Here is a 16,930-nt window from a genome sequence, read left to right as displayed (position 1 = left end):
GCCCTAATATACAGGGTTGGACAGAATAATGGGACCACTCATTGTATTAGTGAAGCCTACTGTAAAAACATTGCTATTTCTCTACAGTACTTTGTTCACATACACAATCCACCACCACCCCTCCCCTTTCCAAGACTGTCCCATTTCTTAAAAATGACAAAGTTCAGTGCCCTCGGCGCACATTAAACCCGCACTTTGGAGAGGCATTCGAGGCTAAGCGTATCCCATCATGCATCTTGTTATGGATAGTGTTGCACAATTTGTTGGTGCAACTCCTGAAACATGCTTTTCGTCATAATTAGAAACAAGACATTCATTATAATTTCACACTTGGTAAGTGTGTCCCATCGAATTAGAAAAACTAGATAGATGCACAGTTAGGATATTGACACCCAATAGAACCCTTCGGCTAAATACAGGAAATGCATCATGTAAGCAGTTCAGTGCTCAAGTGCAAAGACCGCAAGAGTGGTCATTTTTGTCAAAGCCATTATTGTGTCCAGCTATATTGTTCTAAATCTCAACATTGTTGTAAATGTCCATTTGTGTTTATACGTTGCTTATTTAAAACATAATGATTAGATGATTTGACTCATTGGCTTGACAACTGTGCTCTCAACATCAAAACGTCAATTTTAACAAGCTCCTTTATTGAAACATGGTCTTTTTGTTGTGTTTTTTTCTATAGATATGTAATTTAACTCTTACTTGGTTAACTACCAACCAACAAACTCAACAACACAGAGCATGACATCCAAGAGCCATGTTTCCCAAATCCTCCAATAGTATCCGAATCCTCAGACATCATCTGACACCTGACTCTCATGAAACCACAGCCCGTTTGACAACTGACCTGACACGTTGATATATTATATAAAACAGGACACACCAGCAGCAAAAAATTATGATTCGACAAACTCATTTATTTTTCCTTCTAGAATAACTGTTTGCTTGATTTGTCAGTCACTTACCAGCGGCTAATTTGGGTATTCTTCCGATCTTGTTGGTTATTTCCGCCGTAAGGGTCCCAAAGTCCTGTTCGTACGTCTCAAAATCCGAAGACATCGTTGTGTTTTTATTTCCTAAAGATTAAAACAAGGATAAACTGACCTGCGCTACACTGTTGCTTGTATGTGCTTATGTTGACGTCTACGTCACTTCCGGGTGCGTTACTGCAACTCCGTCTCGGCATCTTTCTTTAAATGGTTCCGGCGTGTCATGGTTCGCCGTTGCTTTAAATTTTCTTTCTGAGTTGTGTTTTTTATTTAAAAAAAGGGATTTTAAGGCAAACGTTATCGGTTACATTAAATACCGTGTTTTTTTATTCATATTTTGTGTCACTGTCGATTCAAATAGGATTTTTTGGGCTGCTGGAGAAGAAACAAGGAAGTGTCGAGGAGGTATGATAAAAAATCCATTGAGATTATTAACACAATATGTACATTGGTCTCAGCTATATCTGCCGTTGGGATACGAGATCGTTAAACCATTGCATCCATACCTCTGTTAGAAACCAGAGCTTTGGCCGGTGGATTTATCATAAGGATCTAATATAGCAGCAACGAGATGTCAAAAATTACAAGACTTGTGGTCCAGGACAGCACTGGGCAGTGTAAAGATGTTTTTTGTTGTTGTTGTTAGTTTGTACAACCAAAACCCTTAAATACAAATGATTATAACCACAATTTTCTTCCAAAACGTAATACTAAATAGCAAAGTACTAATAATGTATGACTTTTGTAATAACAATACAACTGTCACACCCTTATTTTTTCTTTGAAAAGAAAATCAATTCACAGTATGAACGAAATCCCGTAAAACATCGTAACGAGAATCTAAAGCTGTATTCATGTATTGTTAATGCTTTTTGAACAAATACTATTTGTAAGGCTCACGATTCCGACATTTTTCTCCTTTTATAATGTGTTCTGTTCCCCTGTATTCTCTGTAGATGGTGGTCTTGACTTCAGTCTGGGGATAGAGCGAAAAGTGGATTTGTACGGAAGGATGCCACACGCTGATCGAGTCTTCAGCTCAAGGAAACGGCTGGCCCCTGCGACTGGTGACGTAGCTGATTGTTGGCTGTTTCGAAGGAGACCAAAAAGATGCCCCCTGACCTCTTTGCGTTTAACCGGAAACAGTAAACAAAAACAAAGCGCCTGACTACCTCTGTTCGTCTTTTCACATTAGGGAATTTGAAGAGATTGAAAATAATTCAACAGAACAATGAATATTTTATCTGCTATAATCGTGTTTGAGAACCTCCATGAGGTGAAGAGACTCTGTCACTGGGGTCCCATCATCGCTCTGACGGTCATTGGCGTGTGCTCGTCCATGGCTGTTTTGGACTCAATTATCTGGTACTGGCCACTGGACACCACTGGAGGAAGCATTAATTTCATCATGCTTATTAACTGGACTGTCCTCATTCTTTACAACTACTTCAATGCCATGTTTGTGGGCCCTGGCCACATTCCTCTCGAGTGGAAACCAGTAAGGATAGCAGATACTCTGTCTGGTGTTTTGAGAATATTATGCAAAGATTTTCAAGCATGTGTTTTGTTCCATAACATTTGTCATACGATGTATGTTGTTTGTATTTTCTACCAGGAGACCCAACAAGACATGATGCACTTGCAGTTCTGTAGATTGTGCCAAGGTTTTAAAGCCCCCAGGTCACATCACTGTCGCAAGTGTAACAGGTAGATCTGACTATATGCCAAACATTCGACACTGATACATTTTAAAAGCTGAAGTGTATAAACTATATAACAGCATCTTTTTTCTTTCCTTTTTGTCTGTTCTTTCCTCAGGTGTGTGATGAAGATGGATCATCATTGTCCATGGATCAACAACTGCTGTGGACATTTGAATCATGCATACTTCACCAGCTTTCTCCTGCTCGCTCCGCTGGGCTGCATACATGCTGCCTTCATATTTGTCATGACCATGTACACTCAGCTGTATGATCGGGTATGATTTTTTTTATTGTCTGGTATTCACTAATCCCCGATTAGCAAGTATTTCATATAATATGATGGATGCATTTAAAGGGACAGTTCACACAAAAATGAAAGTTTGTGTCAAGTTGTTCCAAATCTCTATAGATTTATTTGTTCTGTTGAACACAAATAAAGATATTTTGAGCAAACAGTTCTGAGGCACTTTTGACCACAATTGCAATTTTTCCTACCTTGGTAGTTAATGGTGACCAAGAACTGTTTGGTACAAGCATTCTTTCAAATATATATTTTTCTGTGTTCATCAGAACAAATCAATTTATACAGATTTGGAACAAATTGAAGACAGGATTTTTATTTGGGGTGAACCGTCACTTTAATATGAATGTTTGTGTAATACTCATTTTAGTCTAATAATACTGTATAGACAGTATTACATTTGTGTAGATGGTTTGGCTAATTTTCTTGGCTTAGATCTCTTTTGGGTGGAGCTCAGTGAAGATTGACATGAGTGCTGCTCGGCAGGTCCATCATCCCATCATGCCTTTCAGCATTGCAGCGTTTGCAGCGACTCTCTTCGCATTAGGACTGGCACTGGGTACCACTATTGCTGTTGGTATGCTGTTTTTCATTCAGGTGGGAAAACTCAAAATTAATTCATTCACATTTTGCTTGTACAGGTGTTTGTGTTAAATTTTGTCATGGTGATATTTAGTAATTTTCCCATTTTGACTTATAGATGAAGGTGATTCTGCGAAACAAAACCTCAATCGAATCGTGGATTGAGGAGAAAGTAAGTGCGTTTCTAGCATGGTTATTGGCTACATGAGGTGATATAATCTTCAACACCCCGCTAATCCAATACACGGGAACACCGTTTGAATAGTTCCCTATATAAATGCTTCCCGAACCAAAAGTTGCCGACATTTGGTAACAACTAAAATGGAGAATTAATCCCTAAATACTCAATATTCTTACATTTTGTTAAAACAAAAGAAACTTCGAATTTTAGAAAGCATTTCATTTCAGGTCAACAAAAGCACTTGTCATGTCCGAGTCCTGTGGTTAAAATAATGACCGTGAGTGTAACTGCTTTAAAGCATGAGTCGCATGTCTGTCAGTAGATCCTGAAAGTTTATTAATGACATTAAACCAACACTAACTGTTTACCCAGGCCAAAGACAGAATCCAATACTACCAAACCGGTGAAGAGTTCATCTTCCCCTACGACTTGGGTAGCCGATTGGATAATTTCAAGCTGGTTTTCACCTGGTCTGGAAGCCCAGTGGGAGATGGGTTTGAATGGCCTGTGCATGAGAAGTGTAACCAGTACACTTTAACTGTATGTGCTAAACATAATGTTGTCGTATTTTTTCCTTTTGATAATTACATAGGTAATATATTGAAATTGTATTTTGGTTTCCTTTTCCTTTAGATTGAGCAACTGAAGCAAAAACATGATAAGCGTCAAAGAAGCGTGAGTATTGATGTAATCACTTTGTTTAAACAGCAGAGGGCAGTATATACTAGAGGAGTAATAAAATGACAAATGTCCTGTTTTCAGGTTGAATACAGAGTAGTGGAGGACTACAATGGGGCTTGTTGGCCTTTGGGAAAAGGACTGAATACATTCTTTAGGACTCCGTGTACAGAAGAGCCCAGAATCAAACTGACCAAGGGAGAGACCATCTTTGCTACAAGAGGAACAAAGTGAGAAATGTTCTCATTCTGATAGCATTTTTTGTTTAAGTGCTTGCTTTTAAACCAGCTGTTTATATTCAGTGTTTGACTGTGACGTCATGATCGTGGTATGTTAATGTGCGGTTATTCACGAACAGGTGGTGGATGTATGGAGACAAAGTATTGAATGAGGAGCAGGCCAAAGGTAAAAGTTGCAGAATGCTTTTAAGGAAAGCTTTTGTTTTTCGCAAAGCTTATGTTTGAAATGATTCCTCTCTTCCCTCTTCTAGCTGGCATTCGTGTTAGAGGATGGTTTCCACGCCGATGTGTCGAAAAGTGTCACTATGACTCTGCAAATAATTCGACAAGTGATGAAAAGAAAGAACAGTGATACAGAACTGTTGAATTTCCGTTCGAACGGAGGACCTCTTGCTAGGGATGAACCCAGCAGTGATGCAAATTTTAAATCAGATTTTTTTTCTAAAGCCGTTCACCAGCACAAAGTCAACAGATTCTGGCACCCCAAAGTTAACTTGTGTCATTCACAAAGAGCAGGTGCAACAGAAATAGGCACAAGATGAAGAAATGTGAACATAAAATTATGATTGGATTTATGGTATCAGATTATCAAGATGTTTACTTGAAACTTATTTCTTGCCTTTTTTTTCCTCGCCTACTCGCTCTCCTTGATGCCCACAGTGATTATGCAACGTCTTTCTCCAGTTGTATCAAAGTCTTAGTCATGCAAACTGTCTGATTTGTTTATATAGTAGAAATAATTTTATTTTTTATTAAGTTTTTTGTAAAACTGAAGTCAACCTTGCTGAAGTTTTCCGAAACAAACAAACCATGCTCTGTACAGTTATTTTATACATTTAATTTTTAAATGGAAAGTTAGAACAATTTATTTCCAAACTACAAATCCTCCCTCTGTGCTTCATATATGAAAATATAATTACATAAAACATGTTGAAGTATTAATGTTTTTAGTATTCCTCCTATGAAAAAAATAAACAACCTTTGATAAATCAAAAGATCTTCATAGACTGTTTGTGCATTTGTTTTAAAAATCACATATCCGGATATAGAAAATATAGATACAGAAAACCCACACAGCGCTCAGTATCATAAATATGTAAAACAGTGTCATACTGCAGGGTATCTTAAAGTTATGTGCGTAAAGTGAACTCTGTTAAGAGTGAAAATATTCACAAAAAACTTTTTTTTGTGCATTACATATTAGCGTAAAGACCGTCTATCTGAGCTTTGAAGTATTTAGTGAGATCCGCCCTTTTGGCTTTCAGTGTTGGAGTGAGGAGACCGCTTTCTATAGTGAACATCTCTGGATGAAGGTACAGGTCTTTTACCTTTGAAAATGAAAATAGGAAAAACATTATAAGCAATTTGTATTCTTTTTTTTAATAAAACGATGCAGGAGAACAAACTGTAATCTTAGACTAATCATATAGTACATCGAAATGCACTTAACTTTATGTAAAGTTACCTTTTTTTACCTCTGGTAATGTGATCTAATACCTGTTGTATTTGTGGTAATATTTATTTTAAATAGTAGCTAAAAATAGCCAAAAGTATAATAGAAGTGCATACTTGTTCAAATGACTTCAGTCCTGCTTCACGCCCCAGCTTGACAAGGTCAGATATGATGGCTTTCTTAACGTCCTGCAAAGTTTAAAAAAAAAAAATACGGAGTTTCATTTACATATGTGCAAACGTAAAACAAGTAAGTTTATTCCTTGACAGTACTCAAGTCTTGCTTGTTCAAGTTTTTTGAAGCCAGAATATATGACACACCTGATTTTTACACAGCTCCACTATTGAACCTTTCACGCCCAGCTTTTCCGCAAAACCAGTTAACACCTCAGGATCTGGCACCACTATGCCCACCAAACATGACTGAACAGAGATATAAGAAAGAAAATTTTCCACGATCTAAGACAAATGATTAAAAACAATGAGATTAGTTTGACAGGTTGATACCTGTAAACTGTCACCATGCACAAATATTTGCGCAACAGGAGCACTCCGAATGTAAACGTTTTCAATCTTTTCCGGTGCAATGTATTCGCCTTGGGCCAGTTTGAAGATATTCTTCTTTCTGTCAATAATCTTCAAGACTCCACTCTGATAAATTGAGCACGAAACATGTACTCAAAAATACATTAAAGCAACATATAATTGTACAAAATGCATATGATTGATAGAACGGGTTTATGAACTTGGTTCTTTTGTCCCTTAAAAGAGTATTCTCACCGGTAGCCATTTGCCAATATCCCCAGTGTGCAGCCAACCATCTTTGTCCAAAGCTTCTGCTGTCCTCTCCGGGTCATTGAGGTATCCACGAAACACATTTTTTCCTTTCACGCAAACCTGAAACAAAACAGCAAAGCTGTGAGAGGTTGCAATCACATGTTATTTTAATGTTTGTAAAATGATGTGCCATTACCTCGCCTTCGCTGTTGGATGCAAAGTAATTCATTTCCTCAACATCGACAAGTTTCACAGTATTACATGGAATAGGAATTCCAACATGTCCTGAAATCAAAGCCGTTCTGAGGTCAATTTGTGAGGTTATGCAATGAGAAAGGCAAATTATCATCAGTTACAGGAACCCACCAGAGGTCCAGTCACCAGGAATGGAGAAAGAGCAGGCAGCGGTGCATTCTGTCTGGCCATATGCCTCGAAAATCTGGAGAGCGGGGGAAAAAGAAAGTCATCTGTGGGCCACTGTGACACCACATCAATACAGTCATGTGAACAAGGACACCGTATTGAATTTGATTCTGTATCGGCACATACAAAAATCTTTGGAATGAAGAATGGCATGAGGGTGAATACAAAATGCAAGAATTTTTTTTGTGTGCAAACTATCATTTTAACATCAAAAATGATGAAGAACTTAAATTAAAGAAAGACTGTAAAACCTTATAATTCTGAGTAGTTTTGAGATATTGAGCTTCAAAGTTTGTGCATTTCATTTAGCAAAAATGATATGGGCAGAAACCCTAAATGTACAATATCAACTTCTGAAATTATTAAATATAACCTTCGGATTCTGAAAAATCACTCAGTTTTGAATTATAAGGTTCTATCTGCAAAACATTCATTAAAGCATTACATTTTCAAACAAAACAAACTATTTACTTATTTTTGTTCAAACATGAAATTCGTGTCGTAATAATGTGTTGACATGTATAAAATAAGTTACATTTACATGCTTGTATGATACTTCGTTATTTTATATTTTAGGACGCATAACTTAACTATTGAAGTAAAGTCAATTTTAAGAAGGAAACTAATCGCATTATGAAGGTTCATGTGATCATAGGAATTAGGAAACTAAGCTAGAGTTGTGTCTATAAATATAAACCTCAATAAAACCTACAACACAATATTGAAGTGTAAGCTGCTCTCCTTGACAAGAGCATCAATCCAACAGTCAACCTTGAGTTTTCTATTAAACATTGTTTTGCATTGCACTGCCCCGGGCACATGACAAAGAAAGCTGATCCTGATTGGTCCTCTTGTGTGCATTTAAAGTGCTGATTGGCTCGCAGATGACACTAAATAGTAATTCGATTTTGTAGATAGAACTTTGTTGTTTTCTTAAAAAAGTCCCAAAATGTACACATTCTAAAATGAGAATAAGGAATAAGTTTTGGCAAAAATGTCAGACAGAACCTTATAATTCTAAGGTGACTATTTATATTCAGCTAACTGAAAATAAATCTGAACATGGACCTCTCAGGATACAGTGTATAGAATTGGGAGTGGACTGGGTGGAGGGTTTCATACCTGGCACCCGAGGGACGCCCTGAGGAAACTGAGCACAACTGGAGAGATAGGTGCCGCCCCGGTCACCATCACTCTCAAACGGCCTCCCAGAGACGCCTGTTAAACACATTTCAGAACCTTATAGAACGCACCGTTTTTCAGAAAATGTAATTACTGCCAAACCACACTCTTCTTTCAAGAGAAATGCTGAATGCCTGTGCCACATTCGGAGATCCTGTATTCAGTTAGTGATACCTGCACTTTTTGAAAGATGAGTTTGTCCCAAATGCTGTCGTTCCTGATGATCCCCTGCTTCACCTCGGCATGTTTCCTCTTGATGGCAAAGTTCAGAAGTGATTTCTTTAATGGTGTCTGGGCTTCACTCTGGATCTGTGCAGACAACAGAAAGACAATAAAAGACTTCAGAGACACAAAATGAAAAACGGTATTAGTGCGATTATGGTTTATTTCATTCTTTTATTACGATATGTTGAAAATAAAAACCAGAAAACTGGTTTTGCACCGTACCTTGTCATAAATACGATTCAGAAGACGTGGGACCACTGGAAATACTGTGGGCTGTAGTGTTTTCATGTCATCTGGGAGAAGTGTGATATTACCTTGAAAGAAGCCAACTCTTCCTCCAGCACAATATAACACTGTCTAATACACATCCATAAAACACAAAGAGCTTAATATTAATGTTCTTCTGTAAAATACATGGACTATGTGACATTAATGGCTATAAAGTTCTTGATCAGAATTGATAATGGAGGCATCCTCACCTGTACGACTCTCTCAAACATGTGAGCCAGCGGCAGGAACGAGATGGACACGTCAGATGGAACTGGGACGAAGACGGTCTGAAGAAACATGGGATTGCCGTTCAAAATGGTAGCTTACTCCATATAGGATATGGAAAAATCATTTAACACAGTGACGTACTGTACCTCAAAAACCTTAACCACACCAGCTGCATCTGAAACCACATTCTCATGGGTCAGCATGGCTCCCTTTGGATCCCCTGAGGCAAAGCATTCTCGTATTAGAGCTCATGCACATGTTGTTCACCCAAATATGAACATTATTCCATCATCTTCTCAACCTCATGTCATTCCAAATCTGTATAACCGTTTCCATGCAGAACACAAAGAAAGATATTGTCAAGAACTTTGGTAACCAAACATCACTGGCCCCAGTTTGACTTCCATTGAATGGACACAAAACCACTGAGAAATTTCTCAAAATATCTTAAGAAAGATTTTTTAAGAAAGAAACTCATACAAGTTTTGAATGTCAAGAGGTTGAGTAAATAATGACAGAATTTTATATTTGGGTGATCTCTTTAACATCTAAAAAAAATGTGTGCCATATAGACTAGGTTTCACAGACACGCCTTAGCTTAAGCCAGGAGGACTATGCCTTAGTTGAAGTTGTCGCTTTCATAAATATACATTACTGAGACAAAACAATGGCACGGATATATTTGAAGATATTTCTGGGTTATATTGCTTTAAGATTCATTTTAGTCTGGGACTAGCCATAGGCCTAGAGTGTCATTTAGTAAAAGAGGTTGCATTATGCTCACCAGTGGTTCCACTTGTAAAGCAAATAATACTTAAGTCTTCTGGTTTTGGTGGCTAAAAAACAAATCACACTTATTTTCGACACCAAGATCAATACTAGGTGCTAAGTAAATAAAATAGCAGTTTAAAATTAAGATCATTACTTACAACTGGCTTCTGATGGTTGTTTTTTCCCAGGGCCTAAAAACACATATTTTTTAAATACTAATACAAGCTGTCAACATGTTTCATACTTAAGAGAGAACTGTCAAAGTACCTCTACATCTTTCAGGGACAGAACGTCCACTCCAATCTTCGAGCCTCTCTCAGTTAATGCAGCATCAAAAGAGTCCATGAGGATGATGTTTTTCAGCACAGGCGTGAGGTTTTTCTCACTATTAGCCAACAGGGTTTCTGCCTTATCTTGCTTATCACACAGTACTGTGGATATCTTTGCTGCAGAGATGTGTAAATAAATACAAAGCACTTAAAAATAAGATCCAATCAAAGCATTGTCAATCTGATGGGATTAAATGCTGGAAATAATTGCAAAGTAAATATTTACATGCACACGTCCATTTAAGAAATGTTTGTTTAGAAAAGGATTTGCGTTGGAAATGTTTAAGGAATAGTTCACCCAAAAATGCAAATTCAGTCATTTACTCGTCCTCTTGTTATTTCAAACCTGTGTGACTTTCTTTGGCAGATATTCTGAAGAACGTTTGTAACCGAACAACGGCAGAATTCATTGACTTCCATTAATTTTTTGTCTATACAATAGAAGGCAATAGACACCGCCATTGCTTGGTTAATAGGACTCTTCTAAATATCTTCTTTTGTGTTATACAGAATAAAGAATGTCATGCAGGTTTGATATGACAAGAGGTTGAAAATCGATGAGAGAATTTGCATTTTTGTGTGAACTATCCCTTTGCATTTATATGTATGTTTGTATATAGTTTGCTTTTTCTGGGATGCAAAATGGTAATGAAATTGAAAAAAATACTTTAACTGAATTTTAGCATTTTTAATTCTTCAAAGTGGGATTAGCAAAAAGGTAAAAACCCAAATCGCCTTTAAATATTATTCAAATAATTATTTACTGAAAAATAAGGTCTGTGTATGAAAGCAAGAGAAATATAATTGCTATGAACTGATGGTAGGGGTGACAGGTTCACCGGGGCCACTAAAACAATAAAGTGATTTTATTGTGTGAATTACGCAAGGATTATAAATCAGCAGGTGTTATGGCTAATGCTGCTCTGAAGAACACCTCTAATGAAGCAAGCAAGCAGTTCTCATTACCTCTATTAATGATGAACACAAGAGCTTCAGGTCCCAGGGTGTCGTAAAGAGGCACAGCCACCATGGAATAAGTATAGCAAGCCAGCTCAGAGATAATCCACTGAATGGAGAAGAAAGGAGTTGGCTTCATGTACATTTGACTAGTAGTTTTTGGTTCATGATATGATTTTGTGTAGCGTTTTGTTATAAATGTATACATTTCGGTTGGCTATTATGCTCATTATATCACCTCTGGTCTGTTTTGGGCAAAGATGCCAATGAACGATTCTTGTGATGGTTTTAGGCCACGGTGGATGAGTCCAGACCCCAGGTATTCAGCTCTGTCTAAAACCTGAAACAATGATACGAATAAAGACTTCAATTGTTGTTCTTCGTGAGGTTTCAATATTCTGTTTGTAGCTGGTACAAATACCTGTTTGTATTTAAGCCACTGATAAGGTTGTCCTTTCTTTCTGTACCCCAAACATGACCCATTTCCTGTAAGGTGGTGATTAAATGTAATATACAGCATGTATGGAAATCATATCAGAGCCACCAGAGAGGGACAAAGATGTGAACAAACATAAGCATTACAAATGGATCGAAGTGGAAATATGTGACCCTGGACCACAAATTAAGAAAAATTTTCGAAAATTGAGATTTATACATCATCTGAAAGCTGAAAGAATCTACTATTTTTTAAATCTGGAATCCCAGGGTGCCTTTAGCAGGCCATTGCTTAGAAGAAACAGGTTTGTTTTAGCGCTCTCTGTCGGCTTAACACTGTAATGATGTTATGGAGAGTAGATGAACCCAAAGCAGAAATGCTAAGCTTTACATAGATATCAAACTTGAGTGAGTTATTTAAAAAGCGCGGCCAGCAGCGTGTGATGTTTGAAGGTGTCCTGTCATTTTTGTTAGCGATTTTGCTGCATCCACTCACAAAAATAAAAAAAAGTTGATATTTACGGTATGGAATTTACAAAATATCTTCATGGAACATGATCTTTACTTAATGCCCTTATGATTTTTGGCATAAAAGAAATCGATCATCTTGCCCCACACAATGTATTGTTGGCCATCGCTACAAATACCCGTGCTGCGACTTATGACTGGTTTTGTGGTCCAGGGTCACATAAATATTATGAGATGTTTTACATTTTGACCTCATGACCTCTCACCTGAGACACGTAGCCCTCTTTGGAAAACTTCATATAGAGTTGTGGCATCCTCATGCAAGTATGACATCAAGTTATCATCTTTCATGAGTGCTGCTCTTCTAGCCCCACCCTGTAAAATAAATTAAAACAGGTTTTTTTTAAGTATTGTACACTGAACAAAATTATAAACGCAACGCTTTTGTTTTCGTCCCCCATTTTCAACTTAAAGATCTATAACTTTTTTTTATGTACACTTCTCCTTTGAAGAGATAATCCATCCACTTCACAGGTGTGGCATATCAAGATGCTGATTATACAGCATGATTATTGCACAGGTGTGCCTTAGGATGGACACAATAAAGGTCACTCTAAAATGTTCAGTTTTAATGTATTGGGGGATCTGGGGCGCCGAAAACCAGTCAGTATCTGGTGTGACCACCGTTTACCTCACGCAGTGCAACACATCGCCTTCGCATAGAGTTGATCAGGTTGTTGATTATGGCCTGTTGGTTATGGCCTGTTGATTATGGCCTGTTGGTTATGGCCTGTTGATTATGGCCACTCCTCTTCAATGGCTGTGCGAGGTTGGTTTGATATTGGCAGGAACTGGAACATTCTGTTGTATACGCCGATCCAGCGCATCCCAAACATGCTAAATGGTTGACATGTCTGGAGTATGCTGGCAATGCAAGAACTGGGACATTTTAAGCTTCCAGGAATAGTGCACAGATCCTGCACGACTTCTGCAACATAAGGTGATGGTCGTGGATGAATGACACAACAATGGGCCTCAGGATCTCGTCACGGTATCTCTGTGCATTCACAATGCCATCAATAAAATGCACCCGTCTTCGTTGTCCATAACATACGCCTGCCCACCGCCACCATGGGCCACTCGATCCACAACGTTGACATCGGCAAACCTCTCACCCACACGACGTAATACCCATCTGCCATGTACAGCGAAAACCGGGATTCATCCGTGAAGAGAACATCTCTCCAAAGTGCCAGACGCCATCAAATGTGAGCATTTGCCCAATCAGGTCGGTTACGTCAACGAACTGCAGTCAGTCCGAGACCCCGAAGAGGACGACGAGCATGCAGATGAGCCTCCTTGAGACGGTTTCTGACAGTCTGTGCAGAAATTATTTGGTTATGCAAACCGATTGTTGCAGCAGCTGTCCGGGTGGCTGGTCTCAGACGATCTTGGAGGTGAAGATGCTTACCATGGAGGTCCTGGGTGTGGTTACATGTGGTCTGTGGTTGTGAAGCCAGTGGGATGTACTGCCAAATTCTCTGAGACGGCTTATGGTAGAGAAATGAACATTCAATTCACGGACAACACCTCTGATGGACATTCCTGCTCTCAGCATGCCAATTGCACGCTCACTCAAAACTTGCGACATCTGTGGCATTGTGCTGTGTGATAAAACTGCACATTTTAGAGCAGCCTTTTATTGTGGCCAGCCTAAGGCACACCTGTGCAATAATCATGCTGTCTAATCTGCATCTTGATATGCCACACATTTGAGGTAGAGGGATTATCTCTTCAAAGGAGAAGTGCTTACTTACACAGATTTAGACAGATTTGTGAACAATATTTGAGAGAAATAGCCCTTTTGTGTACATAGAAAAAGTCTTAGATCTTGGAGTTCAGCTCATGAAAAATGGGAGCAAAAACTAATGTGTTGCGTTTATAATTTTGTTCAGTGTAATATATTAAACAAAAATTGGATACTACTATTGAATTTGCAATAAAAACATGAAACAACTAATTCATTTTAAGGTGGCCAGCTAATTCCTTATAGCTCCATGTGTCATAAAAATTCTGTGATTTGCAGATATAACAACATAATGAACATTGATGCTATTGCATTAGAATTTTCAATCAAATGTGTTATACTTCTTTGAATTCTACATAAAGACGTTGATTTGTCAATGCTTTCACAATGCAAATGAAAGACACTCACCGCTACGCCAGTGCTCTGCCGGTTGAGGTCTGTTGGTGGACGCATGGGTTTGGGCCTGGTGTTCAAATGCAACAAAGCAATAGCTGCAAGACTAAACAGGAAGACCAGCCCAGAAGTAGACAGGGGAGTAAAAAGGAACTCAAACAAGAACTCCATGTCGCAGAACATTGAGCTACGGAGAGAATTAAAAGTAACTGTAACAATGATAAGAAAATATCAATATGTGGTTTCACAGCAAGTATATTCATATAGATGTAAATGAAGAAGTTCAAGGTCTCTCTCATTAGTCCGTTGTGCTGTTTTGAACCTTAGATGATTAGAAGATATGCAAAGGTGTTAAAGACAATGAATGGCATATGAACTTCGGAGGGGGCCAAAGGTAAGAATGTATGGGTCTGATAAAAGGGTAAAGAGCACAGTGGAATACATTTATAAGAAAATACTCCATTGTTGAAGATAACCTGACAATGACATTTTAGATAATCTGATAATGATATTTTAGACATTTTCTTTGAAGAATGTTGTTAACTGCCAGCGCTGTTCAGTTACCAACATTCTTCATTCCTGTTCTGCAGAAGACAGAAAGTCATAGAAAATTGAAATGACAAAAGGGTGAGTCAATGATATCAGAATTGTCATTTTTTTTCACCTTTAAGCAGCCAAACAAAGTCGTATTATTGAGAACAGAACATATCGTCACAGTTTTTTTTAAACCTTGTATGTCCAAATTCACGTTTTTCAGGAAATGGAAAAATACTGGGCTTTTTAAACGATCAAATAATGTGTTGTCAAACTTCTTATTGGTTTGATATTTGCAGAACCCACTACAAACATAAAGGCTGACCAATAATAATGATTTGTGGCAAAAAAATCCTTCAGAAGGAAAGCAGCAATATTCAGTACATCATTCAAACTTTGTGATTGATAACTGACTGCAAATTTACAAAATCGTCAATGAACTACTCAACGAACTACTACCAGACATTATGTTATGTAAGGCATTTATATAAAGATCTGTACATGTATTACATCAAATAAAAAGTTTTTTACCTGGTTAACCTCTGTTTTGTCCTTTAGATGATGGGGCTGAAAAGATCTGAGAGTTCTGTGCACAGTTGTGCTAAGCACACAGGAAGACTGAGGAAAGCATGGACTCAGATCCAATAAAACACATCATAGCACACAACACATGAGTGACCTTTGAACCAATTGTTGCTATCTGTTCCTTGATAATGCAAATGACTGTAGACAAAATTACAGCTTAATCATGTGCAAGCATCACAGGAGTTTAATGCCGCTTGCATGTCAAGACCTCTGTGAAATTAAACAGTGTGGAGTTTAACATTAGTCTTTGCTGGTCAGTTTGACATTGAAATGTGCACAGAGTAAATGAAACATGTAAGCATTAAGACTTTATGTGCCGTTCATGGAATTCCACTGAAAACTTTATTAGCTCTTCCCACCCAGCAGGTATGCAGTTATCTTTTTGCTGATTCAAATCATCATTCACAGCTTCCAAGGTTAAAGTGCTCCTCGGGGACCCCAATAGGACCCTTGAACTCTTGTTAACAAGAGACAAAACAGCAACAGGTCATATTTGTCACACCTCCTATTAACACCTTTAAGCCACGCATGACACAACATGACCTTATGAACGTAGTACAGTGTTTTCTTACCCCATTCCCAGCATTATTATCACGGCAGCTTGGAACATCTGAACTTTGACATTTAATTATAATGACAGATAAAATGGAGGCACCTTTGGATTTTGTAATCTGTTCTGATAATAGACATGAAATAAAGTGAATGGAAACATCCAAAGCATCAGTCCTATTGAATTCCAATTCAGGTCAAAGTTGAGGTAGCACTTACAAAGGACAACATATGCAAAGGTTATCACGTAAAACATGTGGAAACATGAGGGAAAAGAGGAAAACCTCATATTGTTGGTGAGCTGTCATTTTCAGATTGAGAACATGTTTGAGATAAACTCATAAAAGCTGATCGTTGATTGGTCACTGGTGCATCGTGACATTTAATCTCAGTAGCTAACTATTAAAGAGTCCTATGGAGTTTTCGACAACAAGTTTACAAGCTTACATTTTTTAATAATTGTTTAAATATTGTTCAGCGATTCATCTGTATAATCCTCTACTTTCTGTCAGCCTACTCTGATCCGATTGGTCAGAAGGTCTAGTCTGCTGCGATTGGTCTACCGCGGAACGTAGGCGGCTTTACACCGAGTGATGCAAATCTGACCAGTAACTGAAATTAGGACGACAGACGACTCGTTATGGTCGACTCCTTTTTCCCAAGATAAAAAACTTTGTTATTTGTTCACTTTCGGCTTTACAACTGGGCACACTCCTTAAAATCACACACAGCAACATTACACACTGCATGAAATGCAACTTTAAGGACATTGTAATAGTTACTCTTTAACAAATGGGCTCTATGCGAAGTGTGACTTCCGCGTTTCACCACAAGAACTTTAGTTTCCGGTTGGAGGATTCTTCTTG

General features: G+C 38.1%; 3 protein-coding genes across 7 annotated transcripts in view; 1 reads left to right on the top strand and 2 right to left on the bottom strand.

Annotated features, from left to right (window-relative positions):
- Positions 1 to 1,210, bottom strand: part of vti1a (vesicle transport through interaction with t-SNAREs 1A) — a 107,255-nt gene extending 106,045 nt beyond the window's left edge. Inside the window, exon 1 of one of the 4 annotated variants that reach the window (XM_079476173.1) lies at positions 972 to 1,210. In XM_079476173.1, the coding sequence (XP_079332299.1) occupies positions 972 to 1,065 (94 nt within the window). In that variant the 5' untranslated portion in view covers positions 1,066 to 1,210. The remainder of the gene's footprint in view (positions 1 to 971) is intronic. The other 3 variants (XM_079476175.1, XM_079476174.1, XM_079476172.1) reach the window with 3 other exon arrangements.
- zdhhc6 (zDHHC palmitoyltransferase 6) lies at positions 1,167 to 5,670 on the top strand. 2 transcript variants are annotated; one of them, XM_079476170.1, is made up of 11 exons: positions 1,167 to 1,400; positions 1,952 to 2,493; positions 2,611 to 2,702; positions 2,814 to 2,973; positions 3,435 to 3,596; positions 3,700 to 3,753; positions 4,135 to 4,302; positions 4,396 to 4,437; positions 4,525 to 4,670; positions 4,799 to 4,845; positions 4,931 to 5,670. In XM_079476170.1, exons 2-11 carry the CDS (start codon positions 2,227 to 2,229, stop codon positions 5,029 to 5,031), a joined length of 1,239 nt encoding a protein of 412 aa, XP_079332296.1. In that variant the 5' UTR covers positions 1,167 to 1,400; positions 1,952 to 2,226; the 3' UTR covers positions 5,032 to 5,670. The 2 variants fall into 2 exon arrangements, with proteins under 2 accessions (XP_079332296.1, XP_079332297.1); XM_079476171.1 differs by having other exon boundaries at positions 1,175 to 1,400; positions 3,486 to 3,596.
- acsl5 (acyl-CoA synthetase long chain family member 5) lies at positions 5,498 to 15,591 on the bottom strand. Its single transcript, XM_079476168.1, has 21 exons — positions 15,462 to 15,591; positions 14,412 to 14,583; positions 12,463 to 12,571; positions 11,715 to 11,779; positions 11,532 to 11,633; positions 11,303 to 11,402; positions 10,275 to 10,453; positions 10,166 to 10,198; positions 10,021 to 10,072; positions 9,383 to 9,456; positions 9,218 to 9,295; positions 8,961 to 9,095; positions 8,688 to 8,822; positions 8,454 to 8,549; positions 7,275 to 7,347; positions 7,105 to 7,193; positions 6,912 to 7,028; positions 6,639 to 6,782; positions 6,453 to 6,554; positions 6,249 to 6,320; positions 5,498 to 6,007 (listed from the first exon to the last, which is right to left on the bottom strand). The coding sequence occupies exons 2-21, from the start codon at positions 14,577 to 14,579 to the stop codon at positions 5,873 to 5,875; spliced, it is 2,058 nt and encodes a 685-aa protein (XP_079332294.1). The 5' UTR covers positions 14,580 to 14,583; positions 15,462 to 15,591; the 3' UTR covers positions 5,498 to 5,872.
- Positions 15,592 to 16,930: the final 1,339 nt, after the last annotated feature.

Source organism: Barbatula barbatula (assembly GCF_947034865.1).
Source record: "Barbatula barbatula genome assembly, chromosome: 16".
Classification (NCBI taxonomy): domain Eukaryota; kingdom Metazoa; phylum Chordata; class Actinopteri; order Cypriniformes; family Nemacheilidae; genus Barbatula; species Barbatula barbatula.
The sequence above is the reverse complement of the archived record's forward strand: the minus strand, read 5'-3'. Positions and strand labels throughout refer to the sequence as shown.

What these genes read in the sequence shown, in the direction of transcription:
- zdhhc6 (XM_079476170.1), top strand. Translation starts at nt 2,227, where the DNA reads ATGAATATTTTATCTGCTATAATCGTGTTTGAGAACCTCCATGAGGTG. An exon ending in AATCGTGGATTGAGGAGAAA is followed by an intron (nt 3,754 to 4,134) that starts GTAAGTGCGTTT and finishes CTGTTTACCCAG; the next exon opens with GCCAAAGACAGAATCCAATA. An exon ending in GAATGAGGAGCAGGCCAAAG is followed by an intron (nt 4,846 to 4,930) that starts GTAAAAGTTGCA and finishes TCCCTCTTCTAG; the next exon opens with CTGGCATTCGTGTTAGAGGA.
- acsl5 (XM_079476168.1), bottom strand. Translation starts at nt 14,579, where the DNA reads ATGTTCTGCGACATGGAGTTCTTGTTTGAGTTCCTTTTTACTCCCCTG. An exon ending in TGTGTTCATCATTAATAGAG is followed by an intron (nt 10,454 to 11,302) that starts GTAATGAGAACT and finishes ACATCTCTGCAG; the next exon opens with CAAAGATATCCACAGTACTG. An exon ending in ATATTGGCAAATGGCTACCG is followed by an intron (nt 6,783 to 6,911) that starts GTGAGAATACTC and finishes TCAATTTATCAG; the next exon opens with AGTGGAGTCTTGAAGATTAT.